Source organism: Epinephelus moara, chromosome 16, assembly GCF_006386435.1.
Source record: "Epinephelus moara isolate mb chromosome 16, YSFRI_EMoa_1.0, whole genome shotgun sequence".
Taxonomy (NCBI): domain Eukaryota; kingdom Metazoa; phylum Chordata; class Actinopteri; order Perciformes; family Serranidae; genus Epinephelus; species Epinephelus moara.
The window spans coordinates 12,079,650-12,100,161 of NC_065521.1; the positions used below are offsets into that span (position 1 = coordinate 12,079,650).

The 20,512-nt window shown below is 39.1% G+C and overlaps 1 protein-coding gene across 3 annotated transcripts in view; it reads left to right on the plus strand.

Annotated features, from left to right (window-relative positions):
* ptpn11b (protein tyrosine phosphatase non-receptor type 11b) overlaps positions 1-20,512 on the plus strand; it is a 49,240-nt gene that overhangs the window by 17,108 nt on the left and 11,620 nt on the right. For 2 of the 3 annotated variants that reach the window (XM_050064775.1, XM_050064777.1), the window contains exons 2-9: positions 972-1,094; positions 12,766-12,960; positions 16,868-17,060; positions 17,215-17,334; positions 17,530-17,643; positions 18,876-18,972; positions 19,202-19,281; positions 19,670-19,825. In XM_050064775.1, coding sequence (XP_049920732.1) covers positions 972-1,094; positions 12,766-12,960; positions 16,868-17,060; positions 17,215-17,334; positions 17,530-17,643; positions 18,876-18,972; positions 19,202-19,281; positions 19,670-19,825 — 1,078 coding nt within the window. The remainder of the gene's footprint in view (positions 1-971; positions 1,095-12,765; positions 12,961-16,867; positions 17,061-17,214; positions 17,335-17,529; positions 17,644-18,875; positions 18,973-19,201; positions 19,282-19,669; positions 19,826-20,512) is intronic. The other variant, XM_050064776.1, reaches the window with a different exon arrangement.

A 20,512-nucleotide genomic window follows, 5' to 3' on the forward strand; every position in this document is an offset into this window, starting at 1 on the left:
AGCCATAAACACACAGTAGCAGAGTAAATTGCCTAAAATACCCCAAACCAGCTATATTTCACCCCTTACTGTTTGAACAAAAGATTGACTTTGGTAATAAAATCCAGGGTTCTGAGTTGAAACATCACTAAGTCATATTAGCTGTTAGTTTGTTCTTGTTCACTCCATCTTAAAAACCTAACGCGTGTCTCAGAATGTCCTAACTAGGGTGCACTAATTGAACTTAACATGCAAAGGCCAGTTAAGTCCTTCTTTCTCAACAGGAGTCTGTTTATTCAGCAACATTTAACAATTCCACAGCTGTACAATTTCTGTTCTTACAAATGGCCATTAGATGTATAATAAGGGACAAAGTTCCTACAGTGTGAACAACCTCAAATTGAAGCTAGAAGTAGGCACTTAAACCTTATAGTCATTGTTGCATTTCAAATTTAGTGGACTGGATTACAGAGTCAAATAAACATAAAAAGCATCACTGTCCAAGTACGTGTGGCCTCATTGATTCTGTACAGTATTTTATGTTGGAGTAACTGTTATCAGTTTATGTAATGTTTCCATCTACACTGAAATATCCAGTATGGGACTTTGAAAATGAAACATTACACCTTTCATCTGTCACGACCGCTGCAAATGAAATATGTCAAAACACTCCTACAGGTCTGTACATTACTAGCATTCTGAAATGTAGAGCTGAGTGGTTAAAGCTAAAACACTGCAGGCCCTCAGAGTCAGCTACACTGCAAAGCTGCCATTTCAGACTTAAATGGACTCTTGTTTCTGACAGACACAATGTAAACAAAATGAAACGATATACTATTTTGAACTCAGGAGATCTAGTGTTATTTTTGAGTCAGTAGGAAAAGAAGCTGGTGGGTGCTAAGAGACAGACATCACTGCATACATTCTTCTAACATGGACACGAATCATTTTGGCGTTCAACAGGCTTCTTTTTTGTCCCATCTGCTGTTTAGGTGGTTCCACCCCAACATCACCGGTATCGACGCAGAGCAGCTCCTGTTGACCCGGGGCGTCCACGGCAGTTTTCTGGCCCGGCCCAGCAAGAGCAATCCGGGGGATTTCACCCTCTCTGTCAGGTAAGGCCTCACCTACACTCCCATGCTTCCTTTTCATTTTATTTTTGTTGTTCCCCATCAGCCTCAGTATTTAATCTTAATATTCTCACTGGTTCAAAGTTCAGTCCCAAAAACAAACAAGGCTCTGGGGCTGTCGTTTTGAGAGGTGATTAGAGAGGCAAGTGGTATATTTTAGGCACTAAGATTGTGTTCCAATCCACTGTGGTTTAAAGTGAGTCCAAATAAGCCTAATGCCTGCATGACCAAAAGATTTCACACAAACAATACTCAAGAGTGCCCCAATACCCTTAAAATGATTATGTCTGTTTTCAGTCTAACACTGAGGAGTGACTGTGCTGGTTTGACTGAAGTTCACCACTCAGGAGTGGGCAAGGCCTTAAGAGTCTCTGAAATTCCTACCTGAGCTCAGCAAGTGATGTAACATTTCCTCTGCGGGTTAATAGATGCCTTTTGAATAGAAGTTGTTTTGTATGAGTGTTTCTAGGAACATGTTAGATAACAGATTTGGAATGTGTGATTTGGTAACAGAAAATAATAATTTGGGGCAGCAGGGTGGTGCTGAGGTGAGTCGGACAAGCACAGCCGAGTGTAATGCCCTGTGAAACCTGTCACTGATGCCCTAAAACATATTTCTCTTCACGTCTTTAACTGCGAACCCTGGTGTGTTGCAGAGAATGCGAAATTGCTGGTAAGTAGGACTCAGCAGTACATGCTGTGGTGATTACAGAGAGCAGGAAACAAAGTGAGATAGAAGAAGAGAGAGTTTGAAGAGTGGCTCTTCCTTGGCAACGGAAGCTTTTAAGAGATACATCAGTCGGCCAAGCGCCTGGAAGAAAGCCCAAATGCATTTGTTACTCTGCGACTGGCATGGCGGCATGGGCAGGGGGAAGCTGTGTGTGGGCGTGTGTGTGTGCATGTGTGTGTGTGTGTGTGTGTGTGTGTGTGTGTGTCTGTGTGTGTGTGTGTCTGTGTGCGTTTGAGAGAAACAGAGACAGAAGGAGGAAAAGGAAACAGTGAAGTTAGACAGGCAGTCATGAGCTTTTAAATAATGTTAAAGAGTGAAGGACCTGTTAAGGCTTTGACCTTCACTGCCTGTGGTTTGCGTGCATGTGTGTGTGCATGTGTGGTGGAGAGTGTCGTAAGTCACACACACCACAGGAAGGTTGGTGGGGTGAGTTGTAGCCACAGTTTGTGGTCTTGACAGACTTAAACACATACACACACATACAGGTCAAGTGGCCAGTGTGTAGAACCGCAACACCTGCGAGAGAAAGCAGGTCACATTGAGCTAAGAGGAGGAAGGAGGAGGGAAGCAGACTTCATATAAAAGAGAGACCATGTAACTTTTGAAAGACGAAATAACAGTTTTCCTCATACAAATGAAAAGTTGAATTCAGAAGTCATTAAATAAAAAGCACTTCTGGGGACACATGGTAGGGGGGCTTTGAGTCTGAACATGCTGCGCTTTAGCCAATCACAATGGAGGGGGCGCGGCCGAGACGTGCAGGTGTCCCCAGGAAATGTGTACCCAGGGCTGCCAAGTTTCAGAAAATGACAAGAGTGAGACTTTAGTTTCATGATGCGTTCGGAAAAAATTTGGCCTTTTTTAACATCGATTTGGCCTGTTTTAACGTCGATTTATACCTTAAAACTGATGTCCTCACCTCCATGCCAGCGGCTCTCCCTGCACTGTGGCCTCCTAATGCTAGTTTTACAGTGGTTCTCAAAGTGGATTCCAGGGACTCTATGGGTTCCTTTAGAGTTACAGACCCTTACAAGGTCTGTAACTCTGACAGTGTACAAATGGAACCAAATGGACATTTGGTTCCATTTGTACACTGTCAAGAGTTAAGGATAGACCTTGAAATTTAGAATTTTGAGAAACACTGCTTTAGGGGGGTCTAAATTGATATTCACAAGTCTGTAACTCTGACACATACACACACACACATTGAGACTAACGTTAGAGTCTCTTTTTCAAGTGTGAACAGGCCAAGAGAAGAGGCAAATAAATGTTACACAGCTCTGCAACAAATACAGGACAATGATAGACTTATAGCAGCCTTAAAACAGTACATATTAACTAGGAAACTCAAGGAGAAACAGCAAATCAACAGTGAACAAAATTGGGTAGTTACCTACCGTCCGTCTTCTAGCAAGCAGGAGAACGTCGAGTGAGTTTTAAATGTCGGCGCTGTTGTGTGTGAAAGATCGTTAGAGACCCCAAGACCCGCCTTACGTTGCTTCTGATTGGTTTATATTGCGTGGTGCCTTCCATGGTTGGTTAGATTTAGGCACAAAGGACTGATGGATTGGTCTGGGATTGGTTATCTCGGTCAGTCAATCAGAGTTACTCGAACTACGGCAAGCCGCGAGGACCAAAGTTTATTATCGTGAAAAAAATAAATATAGAGTATTGAATGGGGTAATATAAGCGTGAGAAATGTCAAGTGTGGCGTGTGGTGTGAGAATGGGTCAAATTGCGTGACTGTCACACTCAAAGCGTGACGCTTGGCAGCTCTGTGTGTACCTACAGAAACAGCAAGCTCCGCGTCCATAGCGACCGCTCCAGTAATGCTGTCTCGTCAACGTGAAAAAAAATCTTTTTTCCAGCGGATGTCTGAGTTACAACATGATTGAGCTAACTGGAGTAGTTTCATGTCGTATCCGGCAACGGGAGGCTTTTATCAGATGACGTCCTGATGTTAGCTTTGCTAACTGTCCCTGTCAGCTGCAGCCACTGCTGCTTTCTAGACATCGTGATTTCCCATAACTGAATAAATACCACACATAGCAACACAAAACTGCTTTGCTAGCTCAATCATGTTGTAACTAAGATATTCGCTGGAAAAAATATTATATTTGAGGTATTACCTTATTTTTATACAGTCTATGGTTATAGACAACGCTAACGGCTAACGTTAACAGCTAACGGTTAGCCCAGCTAATCTACAATAACCATATTAATTACTTGCACACAGAAATAGTAACGTTTGTTCAGTCATTGTGTTTATAGACTTAACAAACATCAGATTAGTCTACACGGTGATATAGTGACGTGAAAAATGTGATATATAGCTAAACTCTGCTGGTTTTCTACCCGAAGTACTTGTAAACAATACGGCAATTCCCTGGGGGCACCGCCGGAAGTGAAGGGCGTGAGGCCCCTTCACTTCCGGTTAGTTGAAAAACTCCGGGCTGTGCCTCCAGAGGTAAAGGAAGAAAATGGTTTTTTTTTTGTTTTGTTTTTTACCGATGGATTTCCAGATTGGTTTACAGTATATTAATCATCCAAACTTAACATTGATAAGCCATGAAATTACAATTGGAAATTTTCTAACAAAGCCAATTACAACCACCAAGAGTCATGTCCCTTAACTTTGTGTTGTCACAAGTTAAATTCTTAAAATTTGAAAAATAAAAGCTTAAATCCCTGGGGAGCTACGTTAGCAAAAAAGAATTATGCTATTTAATTCATTTTAATTTTAATCTATTTAATTGATTAATTCTCATTTATTGATTAGGGCAAATTACAAAACTGCACAGATTTACATATTTATTTTTTTCTGTCATGTGACCCCAGAAGGGTTCCTGTATAAAATGTACCAGCACTCAGTTCAGTACACTCAGGGGTTTGTCCGATACAGCCTTATTTGATCTAGCCAGTAGTTCATGATGGCTAACATTGGCTAAAGTTAGCAAGACAGATATTGTTGTCAAAATTACATTTCTTAGTTAGTTTACAAAGTTTAGGACTATTCTTTGCTACTGTAGCATTTACCAACATCATGTTACTGTTGTGTGGCACTGAGGTGCAGTGGTTAGCATTGTTGCCTCACAACAAGAGGGTTCCAGGTTCAAATCCACAGGCTTGTCGGGCCCCTGTGTGGAGTTTGTATGCTCTCCCTGCATCAGCGTGGGTACTCCGCCTTCCTTTCACAATCCAAAGACATGCAGATTAATTGGTGACTTTAAATTGGCAGTGAATGGTTGTCTGTCACTGTGATAGTCTAGCGACGTGTCCAGAGTGTGTCCCGCCTCTTACCAGTGACCCAAACCCTGTTCCTGTTACAGAATATGAATAAATTGCACTTTTTCTGGCTGCAAAGTAGGCTCACTTAAATATTTTCAGGTTCAAGCAATTTGTATCTTTTAAATTAATAAAACTTCGATTTGAAACAAAATGTGAGGTTGCAAGATTAGATACATTTACAGGGAACTTTCTGTAGTCATTGTAGTTTACTGTGCAAGAAGTATGAAGTATTGTAGAAAAACAAGTCATCTTGTTGAAAAGCTGTTTCAGATTAAAACATTAATGTATCCGTATGTTAAGCCAGTTTCTTTAACTTCCTGCCTTATTTTGGGGATTACTTAATGCCTTACAATTGGCCATACGTAAATATCTCAGCACAATAAGTTATCTCTTACATTTGAACAAACAGCCTCACATACATAAAAACAAATAAAAATAAAAATCCGGCAACCTTAAAACTTTCAAAGTGACAGAGGGCCAACATGGTACAGCAGTGAATGCTGCGTTATACATGTATGTCCTGCCGCAATATCCTGTTTCTCAGGAAATTGACTCAACTATAGGGGCCAAATTCAACACCTGTAGCTGTTTGTGACCTTAATTGTAGAAGCCAAGCTTTTTATCATTCAAGTACACCTCCATCAGTGCAAAGTAAAATTGTAAAAATAAATAAATAAATAAATAAAAGTCTTTAAAGTGTGTAAGAGAAAAAAAAACATGTCACAAGGTTTTGTAATCTTTTGAATCAAACGTTCACAGATGACTTTTTTACTTCTGGCTTTTACTGATTGTACTTCACCAAATAGTCTGTAAAATGTAGAAAATATCAGAATATTCTGAAGATAATTACTTCATTATCCTGTATCTACAGAAGTTATTCTGAGCTAGCATATCATGCTACTGAGCCCAGTCTCCATTTCTTTTCAAACACACACTCTCACATACACATACAGTGTCTTATCACAGCAGAGGAGAGGCTAATTAGCCAGTCATTAGCCAGGTTTCATCTTACCAAGGCCATTATGAGTGTGATAGTCACTGTTCAGATTGTAATGGACGCTGAGGGAGTCCGTTGTCCCTTTCTCTCTCTGTCTTATCTTCCTCTCTCTGCCTCTCCTCCTCTTATCTCCACCACCTCTCTTCTTCTCTGGTCCACGAGGCGAACAGAAGAAGGAGGGGTTGAACAGAGCTGCTGCTAAAAAGCATCTGAAGGCTGAAGTCTGAAGTCTGAGACGCTAATGAGAGCTTTTTGAGGGGTTTGAAAATGTAATCAATTCAGAGTTTCATAAAACTCAAAGACATGGAAAGAGAAAGTTTGAAGCAGAAAAAGTTTGGCTATAATTTATATCCAAGTCCAACTCCGTAAGGAGCGCGGTCTGGTCAAGTTTTCTCATTTTTCATGCTCTTTATTCACTCTAAAGACCCCGAGGAGGAATTTTAAGGGCACTCTTAAGAGAGAATTTTGCAGGGCAAGTTACCACAGAGAGCAAATGGATTTCTCCTAGCCTCTGTATTATATAATGCTAGCCTTAGATATGTTTCCACTGCTGCCAGGCTATTTATAGGTTGAAACAGTCGAGTAAAAAAACATTTCACCATCATTATTGTGAATGTCAATCTCTGAATGTTAAGTCTTCATTTATAACATGTTTCAAGAGTTCCTTAATTCCTATGTTGAATGTAAATGTGGCATTCTGACATCTAACTTCCCACATGGTAAGTTCAACATCCACAGCTAGTAGGTGTGCCTGAATCTTCATGTCAGCAAAGACAAAGACACAACAACCATGGCTACACAGTGTGCAAATGTGTGTGTGAGCGTTTCTGCTTCCTGATGCGTGCCAACACAGTAGGCCTCCTGCATGTACTGTGGACAACACACAACACCTGTGCAGCTGAAATACTGAAACAGAGTAAACATGTCCATTTTGGCTGTACTTATTAACAACGCTAATGGCTAGCTACTATTAAGTATGCTATCTGCTTTAAGCAAGAAGCTACAACATATACATTTGTATTGTAATATACAAAGATAGTATTAGGATACAGAAACTCTTTCTCATTCTACTCCCTCTTGAGTTGTTGTTAGTGGTTGTTACTTAATACTCCTTAATAAAATTTGTAGAAAAATGAGACAATTCAAGTGAAAATCTTTGCAGTATGTTTTTAAGCTCTTTCATGTCAATTTTGACAATACTGCTTGGGAAAAAATCTAAATGCCACCTAAGTATGTGCATATAGCCAACAAATGTTGTTATACATGGCTAGCTGTAAAGAGTACTTAAGTAGCAAAGCTAATCTGGTGATTTTTGTGTTTTAGACTGAACCTTCCAACAACACAAATAGTACTGTAGCTATTGTTCAGTAGTTCAGCCCAGTTTTTTTTGTTGTTTTTTTACGTTAAAAAAACTTTTGAGGTTTTCAAATTAAGTGTCAAATGTCTGTTGTCATTTTTTATGATGTCATTACCCTAAAAAAACAATCCTTGAACAAAATCCTGTAACAATGTTGAAATGTTTGAATCACGAGTCAGAAAAAATCCTACACAGCCACCAGTGAAATCAAACTTCCAATCTACAAATAGTTTAACACAAATATCAGTGCAGCCTAATCTTTATCTGCAACACCGGGTTTAAACAGAATGACAAAAATAAAAAAGCTGCTCAGCATTTGAGTGTTAATTTAAAATTTGAATTTCAAGGGGCGTCGGTAGCTTAATGGAGAGAGCAGGCGCCCCATGTACAAGGCTGTTGCCGCAGCGGCTCAGGTTCAACTCCAGCCTGTGGCCCTTTGCTGCATGTCATTCTCTCTCTCTCTCCCCCTTTCACACTTGACTTTCCCAGCAATTAAAGGCAAAAACGCCCGAAAAAATATCTTTAAAAAAATAAATAATAATTTGAATTTCAAGGTTATGAATGAAGCATCGAACTGTTCAGTACAGCCTTATTGATTCTGATGATTTAAAGATTTCATGGATGTCTGAATTTGCAGACAACTCTTTCAAACTCAAATTGCCCAATCTTCAGAGGAGCTGAGGAAATAGATATAGTTCAAAAAGATGTCGGCTTTTCAGCAGAGGATACATTGGTTGTATGCCCGGTTTTTCCGCTGTCTATCAGGAAAAGCTCTTGAGACACAGACTGCATTGACCTGATATAACGTCTGAAATTTTATATCAGGTTTGAACATGCCTCCTTTAGGATTTAGGTAGGGAAGTATGTGGAGGCCAAAACTTTATCAGCCCCAATTTGATAAGTGAACGGGATACAGTAAAAGGGATTTCTCAGTGGTTTCAGACTGTATTGAGTGAAAAATATTGCTTGGAATAGCTTCAGGGCAAAGCAAGCAATAATTTATATTTTCTGGGCTTTGTACATGCATATTTATGTGCATTTCCCAGTTGTCTGTGTTTGAATATGTGTGTGTTTGTGTGTGCTTCATCTTATCGTTCAGTCTTACTGATCAGAATATTGTTTATTACTAAAACTCACTGTTTCGCTGGCTTCAGTGCTCTGGATAAAATGCAAAGAAGTTCTTGACACATAATTCCACACAGATGTGATCTGTTTGCTGCTGCCTGTTGAGCTGCAGCAGAACGACAGTGTTCACATTGAGAGGCACTGTGAAAGATTCTGTGACACTATGTACATTTGTGCTTCTGCTCAGTCAGTCCTATCAATGCAGACGAGTTCATAGGATAGGCTACTCAAGGACAAACTTATCATGCTTGTATCTACTGCAATGGTTTTTCCAGTAAAGCAGGATACCATCGTAAACTTAAATACGCAGTGCTGAGAACATACACACTGATTTGAAAATGCAGAACTTTGGTCAGTAATGAGGAACAACCTTGTACTTCTCATGGATGTTTATTACTACAATTTTATGCTACATCCTCAGCTGTGAAAGGTCTGAGGAGCCAAACCTTGCTGATAACGTGACAAGTGGCTGAGGGTTTGTTAGTTTTTCGCAGTGAATAGTTTTTGATCCTACGCATCTGTCAGTGAGACTTTCTGGTGTGCAAGAACTTTGTCGTTATTGTTTTGCTTGTGTCCTCAGCTATTAAGTCTACTACATGAATTACATTAACACCCATCTTGGAAGGTTTAATTTTTTTGTCATGAATGGGATTAAATGGCATTGAAATGAAGGGAAAACCTGACTTGTTTTAATTAAAGGTGTGATAATGACTTGTAAACATCCACAACACTTTGCCAAAGGAAAGATTCTGAGTTGTAATGTGCAGTTACTAACACATGATGAATCAACAAAAAGGATTGTTAGTGTTGTAACAGAACCAAAACAACCCCCAAACACACTTTATGATACTGTAAAAAAAATGTTGCATGCATGGATTTATGCACATTAATAGGATTTAAATGCTTTAAAAAATACAACAGGCTCTGTATCCTAGATTGCTCTTTATAATTTGCCATGAAGCTGAAAATGCCATTGTGGCATCAAGGACTCTTTGTGGATACACTGTGTAAGAATGCTTCATAAAGCAGCAGTTAGTTTAGGATGTTAACTGTGCTGGTCATTAGAGGGGATTTTCTCTTTCAGTGCAGTTTCTTGTGGGTCGGTGATGATTACATTATACTGTCATGGCGAACTGTGATTCTTTTTTGCTTCTATTCATTAGTGTTATGCCATGCACTAAGGCTATGCAAAACAGTGAAGATCTATAATGTACACATGATCAGAGTTAGGTGTGGTGTTCTTGTTAATGTCTCAGTGATTTGAATGCTTTGTAAACCTTTTAATTGGTTAATTTATTTACCTTGAAGTATGGTTGATAGGAAGTTGTTACAGCCCGGGACTGGGTTAAGCTATTTTACCAAGGCGAAAAAAATATTAAGGTGTACTACATTTTGTTTTTTAAGGAACCTTGCTCTGCTAGATCACAATAACAATGTGCCACTGGCCTGGATGGGTTTCTTGTTTAGTATAAAAAAGACAGTCCTTCATTTTGTATAGTTTGGAACCACTATTGAGACAGAAGAACTATCCACAAGGCTATTTGTGGATTATAACTATTTCTGAATGATAATTAATTAAATAATGTAAATTCTCTGTGTTTGAAAATTAGCAAGAGAAAATAACTGTCGTCTTTTTCTCCGGAGATGCCCGGCGCCCAGATCTCCCTGTTCATTTGCCAACGGAAATATTTTGGGATTGTGACAGAGAGCCGCCTCTCTCTCTATCTCTCTCTTTCTCAAACGCAGACCAAATTCAAATTAAACGGTAAAACTAGGCAGTGCTGATCAAATATAAACCAAGATTCGGTTACTGTTTTGCTTATCTCCAAACTGTTTTCAGAAACATATTTAACTGCACTGTTTAGCTGTTATATGAGAGTTTGTTAACAGGAAGTGGGCGCCATACTGTTCCCTGTATTGTAAAAATGGAGGCTGAAAACCTAAGATCAAACAGCAAAACTAAGCAGTGCTAATTAAATACAAACCAAGATTTGTTGTGTTTATTTCTGTATTCTGTTTCTCTGATGAAAAGTTTTCAGAAATACATTGGCTTACCGTTACCACGAGTGATGTGATCTGTTGCGGAGCAGTGCAAGTATTTGTCTTTGTACTGCATATACGGAATAGTTTTGTGAAAAGATTGATGATGATGATGATGACGATGATGATGATGATGAAAGATCACCTTTCTAGCAGAAATGTACTTCTGTAATAAGACAATGCAGGCTGTCTTACAGTTGGTAAGTTGTTTAGTAGGATAACTACAAATACAGTCATGGTATGTAATAATTTTTGCTGTACATCAAAAGAGGATCGGCTCAGCTGCCACTTAAAGAGCAATAGATTGTATTCTGATAAAGAACACCATCTAATCATAGCTACGTCTCTCACTCTTTTTCACATAAGCTTGGAGTAAAAGACATTTTAAGTGATCTGTCATGTATTAAAATAGACAGTAGTGAGCCGGGGCCGAGCAGAAACGATGCTGACCTTGGCTCTCTGAATTCTCTCTGTAAAGAAGACTGCCATGTCGTAATAAATCCATAAATGTTATCAATGTCAGAAAGAGGCAGAGCAGGGAAGTGAATGAAAATCTAATAGGACGTGTTTGGCTCATTCCAGAGTTAATGGTGTTAAACTCTGAGAGAAAAGGGGGCTTTGGCCTGAGAGTTAAGGAGGGGCCTTTAACAGGGCCATAGACCTGTGGCACCCTGCCAACAGCCACTAATAGAGCCATAAAGCAATTACCAGGAAATACTGGGAGAGAGGGATGGAGGGAGCGAAAGAGAGAGATGGATTATGGGACAGAAAGGAGGAAGGAAAGGATTTACAGTATGTTGAGTGGGAGGATGGAACGAAGGAAAAAAGGAATGTGACATTCATGAGGACAACAAGAGAAGTGATGGAGGGAAATGGGATTTGTGCCATTTGATATGACCATTAGCTGATAATCAGTTTGCAGAGAGGGAGAGAGACTATTGTATCGACAAAGTAATATATTCTTCAGATCAGATAGTACTGACTGCCTGGTTAACCCCCCTCTGTTGTTTGTGTGTGTTTGTATGTCATCATACTTAATATGTTTACAGGATGTTTTGTTTATCTCCACTAAAGAAACATGTCAGACGAAGTCACTGGAGATGGAAAATGGAAAAACAAGTACATTAATCAATCGGGCTTTAGCAACATTTCATTCTTGCTTCCAGGCAAATATTCTTATAAAGAAGAACTGTATATGTGTATATGTGTGTCGGTGTGTTTTCAGATTTGAGTGCACCTATTCAAACCAGTCAGTGGACTTTGAATATGCAAAGTGGAGCCAAATGTTTTCTGGCTTATCAGTCTTGGAGCTCGGCAGCAGCATGCCTTTCTTCTGTACTGTTCTGCAATCACGACACAGCCTTTCTCCAAATACATTAGATATGAAAACTACAGAGTATTAAGAAAAAGGGATGATCCCTTGTGAAAAGATTTGTGTTGTTTTGTTTATAGAAGTCAAAGTGAAAATAGTCTGTGTGATAAAATGGATCAGTATTTTTAAATCACTGCAGCTTTGTAGCCTTTTCTTGCATTTGCTTTGCTGTAGTAGCTTGTGGCTTATTTTATCATTCCAGTGTTGGCACAGTTACTTTATTATAACAGTTATTTACTGATAATATATATCAATATTTTCAGCTCTACAACAAAAGCTCCAGTATTGCAGAGAAATTAAAGTGTCCTAGACAGAAGACCTATAGAAAACAGACAGGATGAAATAATGTCACCACATCTGCACATTCTTTAACGTGTTTTTGAGAAAAATGAGGTTCAAAGTCTTAAAATGAGAGCAGATGGCTTGATAAGCTGAGCATTTTTATAGTGTATGCATTTATGCTCTGTGAGTGAGTGTGGGCGACAAAGTGTGTATGGTCTTGATTTTGTGTGTGTGAGCATATACTGCATGAACATGTGTGTGGGTGGCTGTTTGTGTGTGTGTGTGTGTGTGTGTGTGTGTGTGTGTGTGTGTGTGTGTTCAGTGATTAAGTATCTGCAGGGTGCAAGTGAAGAAAGTAAAAATGCAAAGAGAAAAATGCTGTGTGTCATCGGAGTGAGTCCACTTCTGTTTACACACGGTAGCTAACTGAGTAATGAATTCCCACTGTGTTTTTTTCCCACTCAGGCGCAACGATGAGGTGACCCACATTAAGATCCAGAACTCAGGTGACTACTACGACCTGTACGGAGGCGAGAAGTTCGCCACGCTTGCTGAGCTGGTGCAGTATTACACCGAACAACAGGACCTGCTGCGTGAGAGGAACGGCCATGTCATCGAGCTCAAGTACCCACTCAACTGCAAGGACCCCACCTCTGAGAGGTGCCGCCAAACACTAACACCCACACATGCAAAGAAGCTCACATTTGCATACAGCTAAGCACTATGTGGATAAATGCAGGCAGATAGACACAAATATACATATAAATGTACCTAAGGTCAGCTCGATATGTTGCTCTGCTGTCTAAACTCATTAAAAGTGCATGAAGTTTCTCCCCTGACCACAAACAGTTATTTTTATTTCTTACAGCTTCAGGGCTGTCAGGCTGTAAAGCCTCATTCTGCCATGAGAAGCAGCTAAACCACCTGAGAAATGTTATTAGTCGAGCCTCCAGTGCGGGCACAGTATCCTGCTATGGCTTAAATGCTGTTTATGCGGCATTTTCACCCTGCAGAGAACAAAACTCTAGACAAAATATAGAATTATTGTAATTTCTTGTACAGGATTTGTTGCATGAAAATTGTTACATTGAATATTATGCATTAAAGTTTTGTGTCATCATGATGCATTTCCAGTATGTTGAACCTAAAGAAGCAGTTTTGAGATCACTGCAGCATTGTAATTAAGTTCTGTGGGGGGAAGCCATTAATGCCACACAAAATAAATGTATGGGAAGCTAAAGAAAACAAACTTATTCTAACATCTTAACAGTTCAGAAGATAAATTATTATTAATATAGGAACAAGTGAGATCGGATCTCCTTCATATCTTGGAATAGAACTTTTTTGAGCCGTCACCACAGGGCTGGTTGATATGGTTAAAATTTCCATAAATGTGTGTCATTTCATCCGTTGTTGAAATAGAAATATTGATTAGTGCAGCTTAAAAATTTTTTATATACAGTTTGTTTAGAGTATTCAGTTTAAGCAACAGAATTTGTAAAACGTAAGCACAACATTATCATTACGATGCAATTCCAATGAGAGCTGATAGATGATAATATTGATTTCTTGTCCAGGGACCTCATTACAGAAACACTGCCTGTACTACCTAAACTCATGGCTGTGTCCTATCCTTTGTCAGACCTCCGCTATTATTTTAAATTAATGAATTGTGACTGTATCTGAAGATTGGATTCTTCCTCCTGCCATGCCTGTATCTAGGTTCAAAATGTATACAGACTGCCTGTATCTTTGATCAGAGTGTACCAGTGGACAAAAAAAGATGGGCATTCAGTTTTAGATGTGAGGAGTCAGAGGGACTAATCCTGCCGGTGGAGGACATTGATTAAATTGATGAAAAATTAAAACAACATTTATCATTAATTCATTGAATTGGCAGTGGATATACTTATTAATACATGTTCTGGGAAATTTAAAGCATTATCATATGATTCCAGTAGCCTGTCAGTCATTATATTTTGGTGTTCAAGTTGTTCCCCGTCTTTATTGTCATAACCGCACAAACCTGACAACAATGCTGCTGCCATTTGTGGCAGTTGTTTTGAATTTAGGACAGGGGGTCTGTGTTATCCTAGCGTGGGAAAACAACTAAATTCCTACCCTAAGATAAGATACATATTTTTCCTAAATGCAGTAAGGAATTGGTTTCTCTAATACCAGAAATCCTAAATGTCCTCCTAAACTGAGATAAAATAGGATTTCAGACTTTGAAAGTTTCTGTGATGAGGACCCAGGCCTACATCACTAGCAAGATAACCTAAAGAAAATAAAAAGAATCAGCCATTAGATCATTGACTGTGTACCTGTGCACATAGTATGCGTTGACACATACTGTTTGCAAGGAGGATGCATTAGTCTTTACACATGCACACCCACACATGCAACTCAGATGCACTTAACATCCACATGCATAAATAGTGGCATATTCCCAAATGCATCTTCAGACAAACTAAGTGGGTGGTGCCGCTGTTTATGTTTATGCTCACCGAGTATCCACATGCTAACATCCTTCCATAAAGTATACAAAGGTTGGACGCAGCTATATGCTTCATCACACCTACACACCCTCATTGAAATGAGACACTAAAGCAGCTGGTGTATTAATGCCAGGAATCCATGCATGCACTCACGCATACAGGAAGCATTTTAGGGAGCTACATGATCATAATTATATCATAATTTGCAAATCATCACTTCTCAGCTGTGTTTTGTATCATCTCAGGCTGAGCAGGTTATGTATATCTTAATGTTTTCTACCCATCTGCACATTTCGATGTGAATATCTTAGTTTCTATTTAGGTCTAAGAACAACTGATCTATGGTTTTGGTTTACGTGGTTTTTCCATTCTACATACGTCTCTTGTCAGAGCCTCCTACACGTTCATGCTCACCACACAGGAAAAAAGAAAACGCACTCATGCAGGTTTTTCATCTTTACATCAGCAGATGAGTGAGACTGCAGCAATATAAGAGACACTTTCATTCTCTAGTAGGAGTCTACGCTCACAATGCACATATAGATAGACATTATGTTAAACCCTGAAGCAGCAATATGGAACTTTTTCCCTTGAGGCAGGAAGCATAGTGCTGGTCCTCCCCCTCAGTTGTCATCATTTTTCTAACTAGAAACAGCATCTAGCTTGTGGCAGAGCTTCTCGATCTCCACAAGATTTGGAGAAGCACACAGTGAGCGCAACCACTCTGATATAACCAATGCTGATGTTCGCTGTGTTTTTGTTAATTTTCTCTCGACAATGTGAAAACAACATGACCAGATGTAAAAGGGGTCGTTCATAGTGATGACTGATAATTATCACTTGAATCTGCTGTTCCCCTTTACATTTCATTGTTTACCTTTCTGGCATGCAACTGTACTGTTTTGGTTCACTCTCACCGCTCTTTTTGGCCGCAGCAGGCAGCTGTTTACAGCGAAAAAGGCTCTAAAACCAAACTGTGCTCTGCCTGCCCAGCATCAAACAGCAGACAGACAAAGTAACTAGCTCATGAACACAGTGAAGCATTTCGCAACTAAAGAGGCAAAAATTTTCCTCAGGAGTTGGTAGAGACCAAAAACAAAGCTCAAAGAAGTGTGAATATTGGTCATTAATCAGGTGGCCAGAAACATGATTTTTCTCTGTGACTGCTGGATCTGTAAAAAAACTAAAAATGTGTTAAAAAGTTTGCCAGTTCCATGTGATAATACGTATATGTTTTGTTCACAACTTGTTTCCGATGCCCATAAGTAGCTAAATAAATTAGTCACTGTGGGTTTATAGTCAATATTAAGAGAGTGAAGAATATGTCTGCAACTAACAATTATTTTCTCAATCGATTGATTGGTTCCTCAATAAAATGTCAGAAATAGTGAAACATGCCTTGTGTGATTCCCCAGAGCCAAAGGTGCTTCAAATGGTATGTTTTATCCAACCAAACCCAAAACCATTCAGTTTATTGCCATGTATGACAAAGAAAAGCATCAGATTCTCGCGTTTGTTTGTTTGTTTCGTAAATATTACTAAAATGATTATTTAATGGTCAAAATAATTGCAAATTAATTTTCTTTTAATTGACTAAACAATTAATCGACTAATTGTTGCTTCTCTAGTGGGGAATGAGGGCACATGAGGATGCCAAATGACCCTAGAAAGTGTTTATTGTTGTTTAATGTGGAAACATTTTCTATATTGCATGAATATTTTATATTTTATACTTATATATACTTTGTATTCTATACTGCGTGAATAAAATTAAATATGATATTATAGCCAATGATCATTTCTAATATAATTATAAGGTGGCATTAATAATTATACAGTAATAATGATAATCTAGTAATATTTAAACTTTGTTTTAAATGTAATGTCAGGATTTATTGTTTTTAACATGTTTGGATTATTTGTTGTTTTTCATTTCAAGGAATTGCCACAAATCGTATGATATCTTACATCTTATCTTACCTTACAAGTTCAGTTATTCAAGCTGTCAGTTTTTTAGTGGATATTGTTTCTGTGTTGGTAAATCAGTCTCTTCTCTCACTCCTGTCCAGGTGGTATCATGGGCACCTCTCTGGCCGAGATGCAGAGAAATTGCTCACAGAAAAAGGCAAAGCTGGTAGCTTCCTGGTACGGGAGAGCCAGAGTAAACCGGGTGACTTCGTCCTCTCCGTTCTCACCAATGAGGAGAAACATGAGAATGTGGACCGTAAGACCAAGGTCACCCACGTTATGATACGCTACCAGGTGAGGTAACTCTCCCTCACCACTCAGACTGCCTTATACTGTTGGTGCTGTGAGTCATGTATTTTTTAAGCAGGTGATGATTTATTTTTGTGCTTTAGCAACTCCGACTCAGACCAGCTGTTAGTGTTGTTGAACTGGTGATGTTTGCCTCTAGCAGGACGGTAAATACGATGTGGGAGGCGGTGAGAGGTTCGACACCCTGGCTGACCTGGTGGATCACTACAAGAAGAACCCCATGGTGGAGAAGAGTGGAATTGTAGTGCACCTCAAACAGGTATGGAAGAGAAATGAAATGAACAAAAGCGTCTAATCAGGTGAATCTTTTGCATACAGTGCCTTAAAGGCACGGATGGTGTTGTTAATTCAAACATAAAAATATTACTTTCACACTGGAGCTTTTCAAATTTAGAGCAACTTGTTTTGCTCTGTTGACTAATTATATGTCCCCCTTCTAACATGACACCGACAGCCCTTTAACGCCACAAGGATAAATGCAGCCAACATTGAGAACCGGGTACGAGAGCTCAACAAAGTAGCAGACAACTCTGAGAAACCCAAACAAGGATTCTGGGAAGAATTTGAGGTATGTAGCCTGAAAACTTTCAGTGCCAGAATTATTTTTTTTCTATAATGGTTTTTGAAAAAATATATCTGTTAATATTGTTGATCATTTTGAAATTCCAATCATTTAAAAGCCTTCACAGGTTCCACGGTTTTATTAAATGAGGTTCCAGTTAAGAGCTGGATGACTTCCGTCATATATACAGGAAATTATTTGGGGAAACTGAGTCATGTAAATTACTCTTTTGAGTGCCATCTATCATATCTATTTGTGTGGGCTTGCATCTGTGTTTTTTCAGTGAGTTATTTGTTTTCTTGTCTATCAAGGGAAATTCAAATGTATTTATGCTGTCTTAACCTTTGATTAATGATGTCGAAGCTTGTCTCGTGGCATGCTCTTATGTTCCTGTATTTGTCACTTTCATGCAGCTGGCAGGTCATTAATGTGAATCATTTCTATCGTGTCAGTGGATATTAGGCAGACAATTATTATTTGGTATTTACTGGCCCAATGCCAGGTTTGTCTGCAAGATCATAGTCACTGATCAATGTCTGGTTTCTGGATTTCCTGCTGCTAGACAACAATCTTTATCGTAATGATTATTATTTTTCAAATGGATTTAAATTACTCACTGCATCTTCTGTGTGTGGATGACATAATACATAGAGCATACACAGTATTTTTGTTATTAAGGCTGAAGAACTGTGGATAAATGCTGTACTTGCTTGACATATTCTACTCTTCAAGAGCACATATGCATCCAAAATGAATTAAAACTGAGAGATTTTGAGACTCCATGCTAAAATGTTTTCTCATTAGTCTACAACCTGAGCACTGACGCATGCAGTTTTTCTGCATTTGCACTCCAGGGTGACCCCTACTGTATTAAAGGCCAATTACATTGTTCTAACACAGCATTAAATGAGAAGTTTTCTCACATTCATGCAAAAGTAATTTTAAAATTCAGGGTTATACATCTTCTTTCCTGTCTTTATTGGTGCATTGCTGTTAATCAGAATGCATTATAGCCACATGTTGATCAGGGGAATAGAGTGAAACCATTGTCAGAAATGTGTTATCCATTGTGCTACTAGAGGTTTAAAATTCCACAAGGAATATTTAAGTAGCATCTAAACATTATAATCTGAGCATGGCTGATATGAATGAATGACCTCAGAGTTAGTAGTTGCATTATAGTGGATATTCTTTTGTTTGGAACTTTTTTCTCATCATCTCCTTTTATCAACTACCAGGTACTTCAGCAGCAGGAGTGCAAACTGCTGTATCCCCGGAAAGAAGGCCAGAAGCCAGAAAACAAGAGTAAAAACAGATACAAGAATATCCTCCCCTGTGAGTCACGTAGCAACCTGCCATTTCCTGTCTCTCCAACTTCCTGTGGAAAGAATGACACAAATATACAACAGTCAATGTAGAGGCCTCAGCAGAGTGTGAACACGTTGCTTTGATGGCTCACAGCCTATCAATTGATATTTGTTTTGAAAAAATACATAAAGTGTGATCTCAGGAGACTGTAGACTTTTTGTTGTGCATTAGTGACAGTTTGACCTTGTGTTTTCAGTTGACACAACTCGTGTTGAACTCAGGGAAGCAGATCCAGATGTTCCTGGTTCAGACTACATCAATGCCAACTACATCAGAGTAAGTCTGCTCAGCAGTATACAAGGCCATTTATCTATTTAACTGTAGATTATTGAAAGATGGCAGGAGTACACAACATTCAGCAGACACGCAAGATAGTTAATGGAAAAGAATTGTGGGTGGTTTAGTGCCAGCAATATGCAGATAACATACAGAAAAACAAACCACCTATTTTATAAGCAACAATATAAAACATATTTCTTTATGTAGTTTAGTCTTTAATTTTATCTGTGAATATTTTCATAAAGAAATTAAACCATTTGTACATTTCTGTATATTTTACTTCATCATGAGGTAGCTGACAATATTACAGTCTCTGTGTGAATATAAATCTGCTGTCTCAGTGTCAAAGTACTTAATTAAATGTGTCATTGTCCTTGTTGTACAGAGTGTGAATGAAGAGGGGCGCCATGGGGACGAGGGCAAAGTCTTCATCGCCACCCAAGGGTGCCTACAAAATACAGTTGTTGACTTCTGGAAGATGGCTTATCAGGAGAATACACATGTCATCGTCATGACCACGAAGGAGATGGAGCGAGGACGGGTGGGCGATTGGCACTTAACATACTGCAAATATACAGGGGCCGTATTCACAAAGCTTCCTAGCGCTAAGAGTTGCTCCTAGTGACGAAATTCAAAAAAAATTCTTAGAATTGTGACGTTTTCTTAGAATTTCCCCTTAAAGTTAAGACTAGGTCCTTGTAAAGATAAAAGTTATTCACAAAGTATCTTAGACCTTAAAAGAGCTCCTAAGGTGAAAAACTGTTAGGAGCAGAGAGGAGGACTTTTAAAGGGATAGTGCACCCAAAAATGAAAATTCAGCCATTATCTACTCACCCATATGCCGATGGAGGCTCAGGTGAAGTGCGCGAGACCATGAGACATGGGCACCGCGTTCATGTGTGTTCACTTGAAACTCAAAGAGGTTGGAGAGATATTCTTCAAACTCTGGATGACAGTGAGTAAATGAAATGCTACAGATTAGTTTGCGCGTGTCTGTGACAACCAATCACATCTGTTAAAAGAAAGCCTCACACCTAGCAACGGGGTCAGCCACTCAGTAAGATAAAAGTCTCTGTCCCTTCCTTGCTCAGAGTTGCTCTTAGAACTTTCCTAAATCACTCCTAAGCTCAGACTCCTTACTAAAAGTTTTTAGTCTAAGTTAGGAGCTCTCTTAGGGTACTCTCAGAATGTTTGTGAATACGGCCCCAGAAGTATAGTTCAGCTGAGG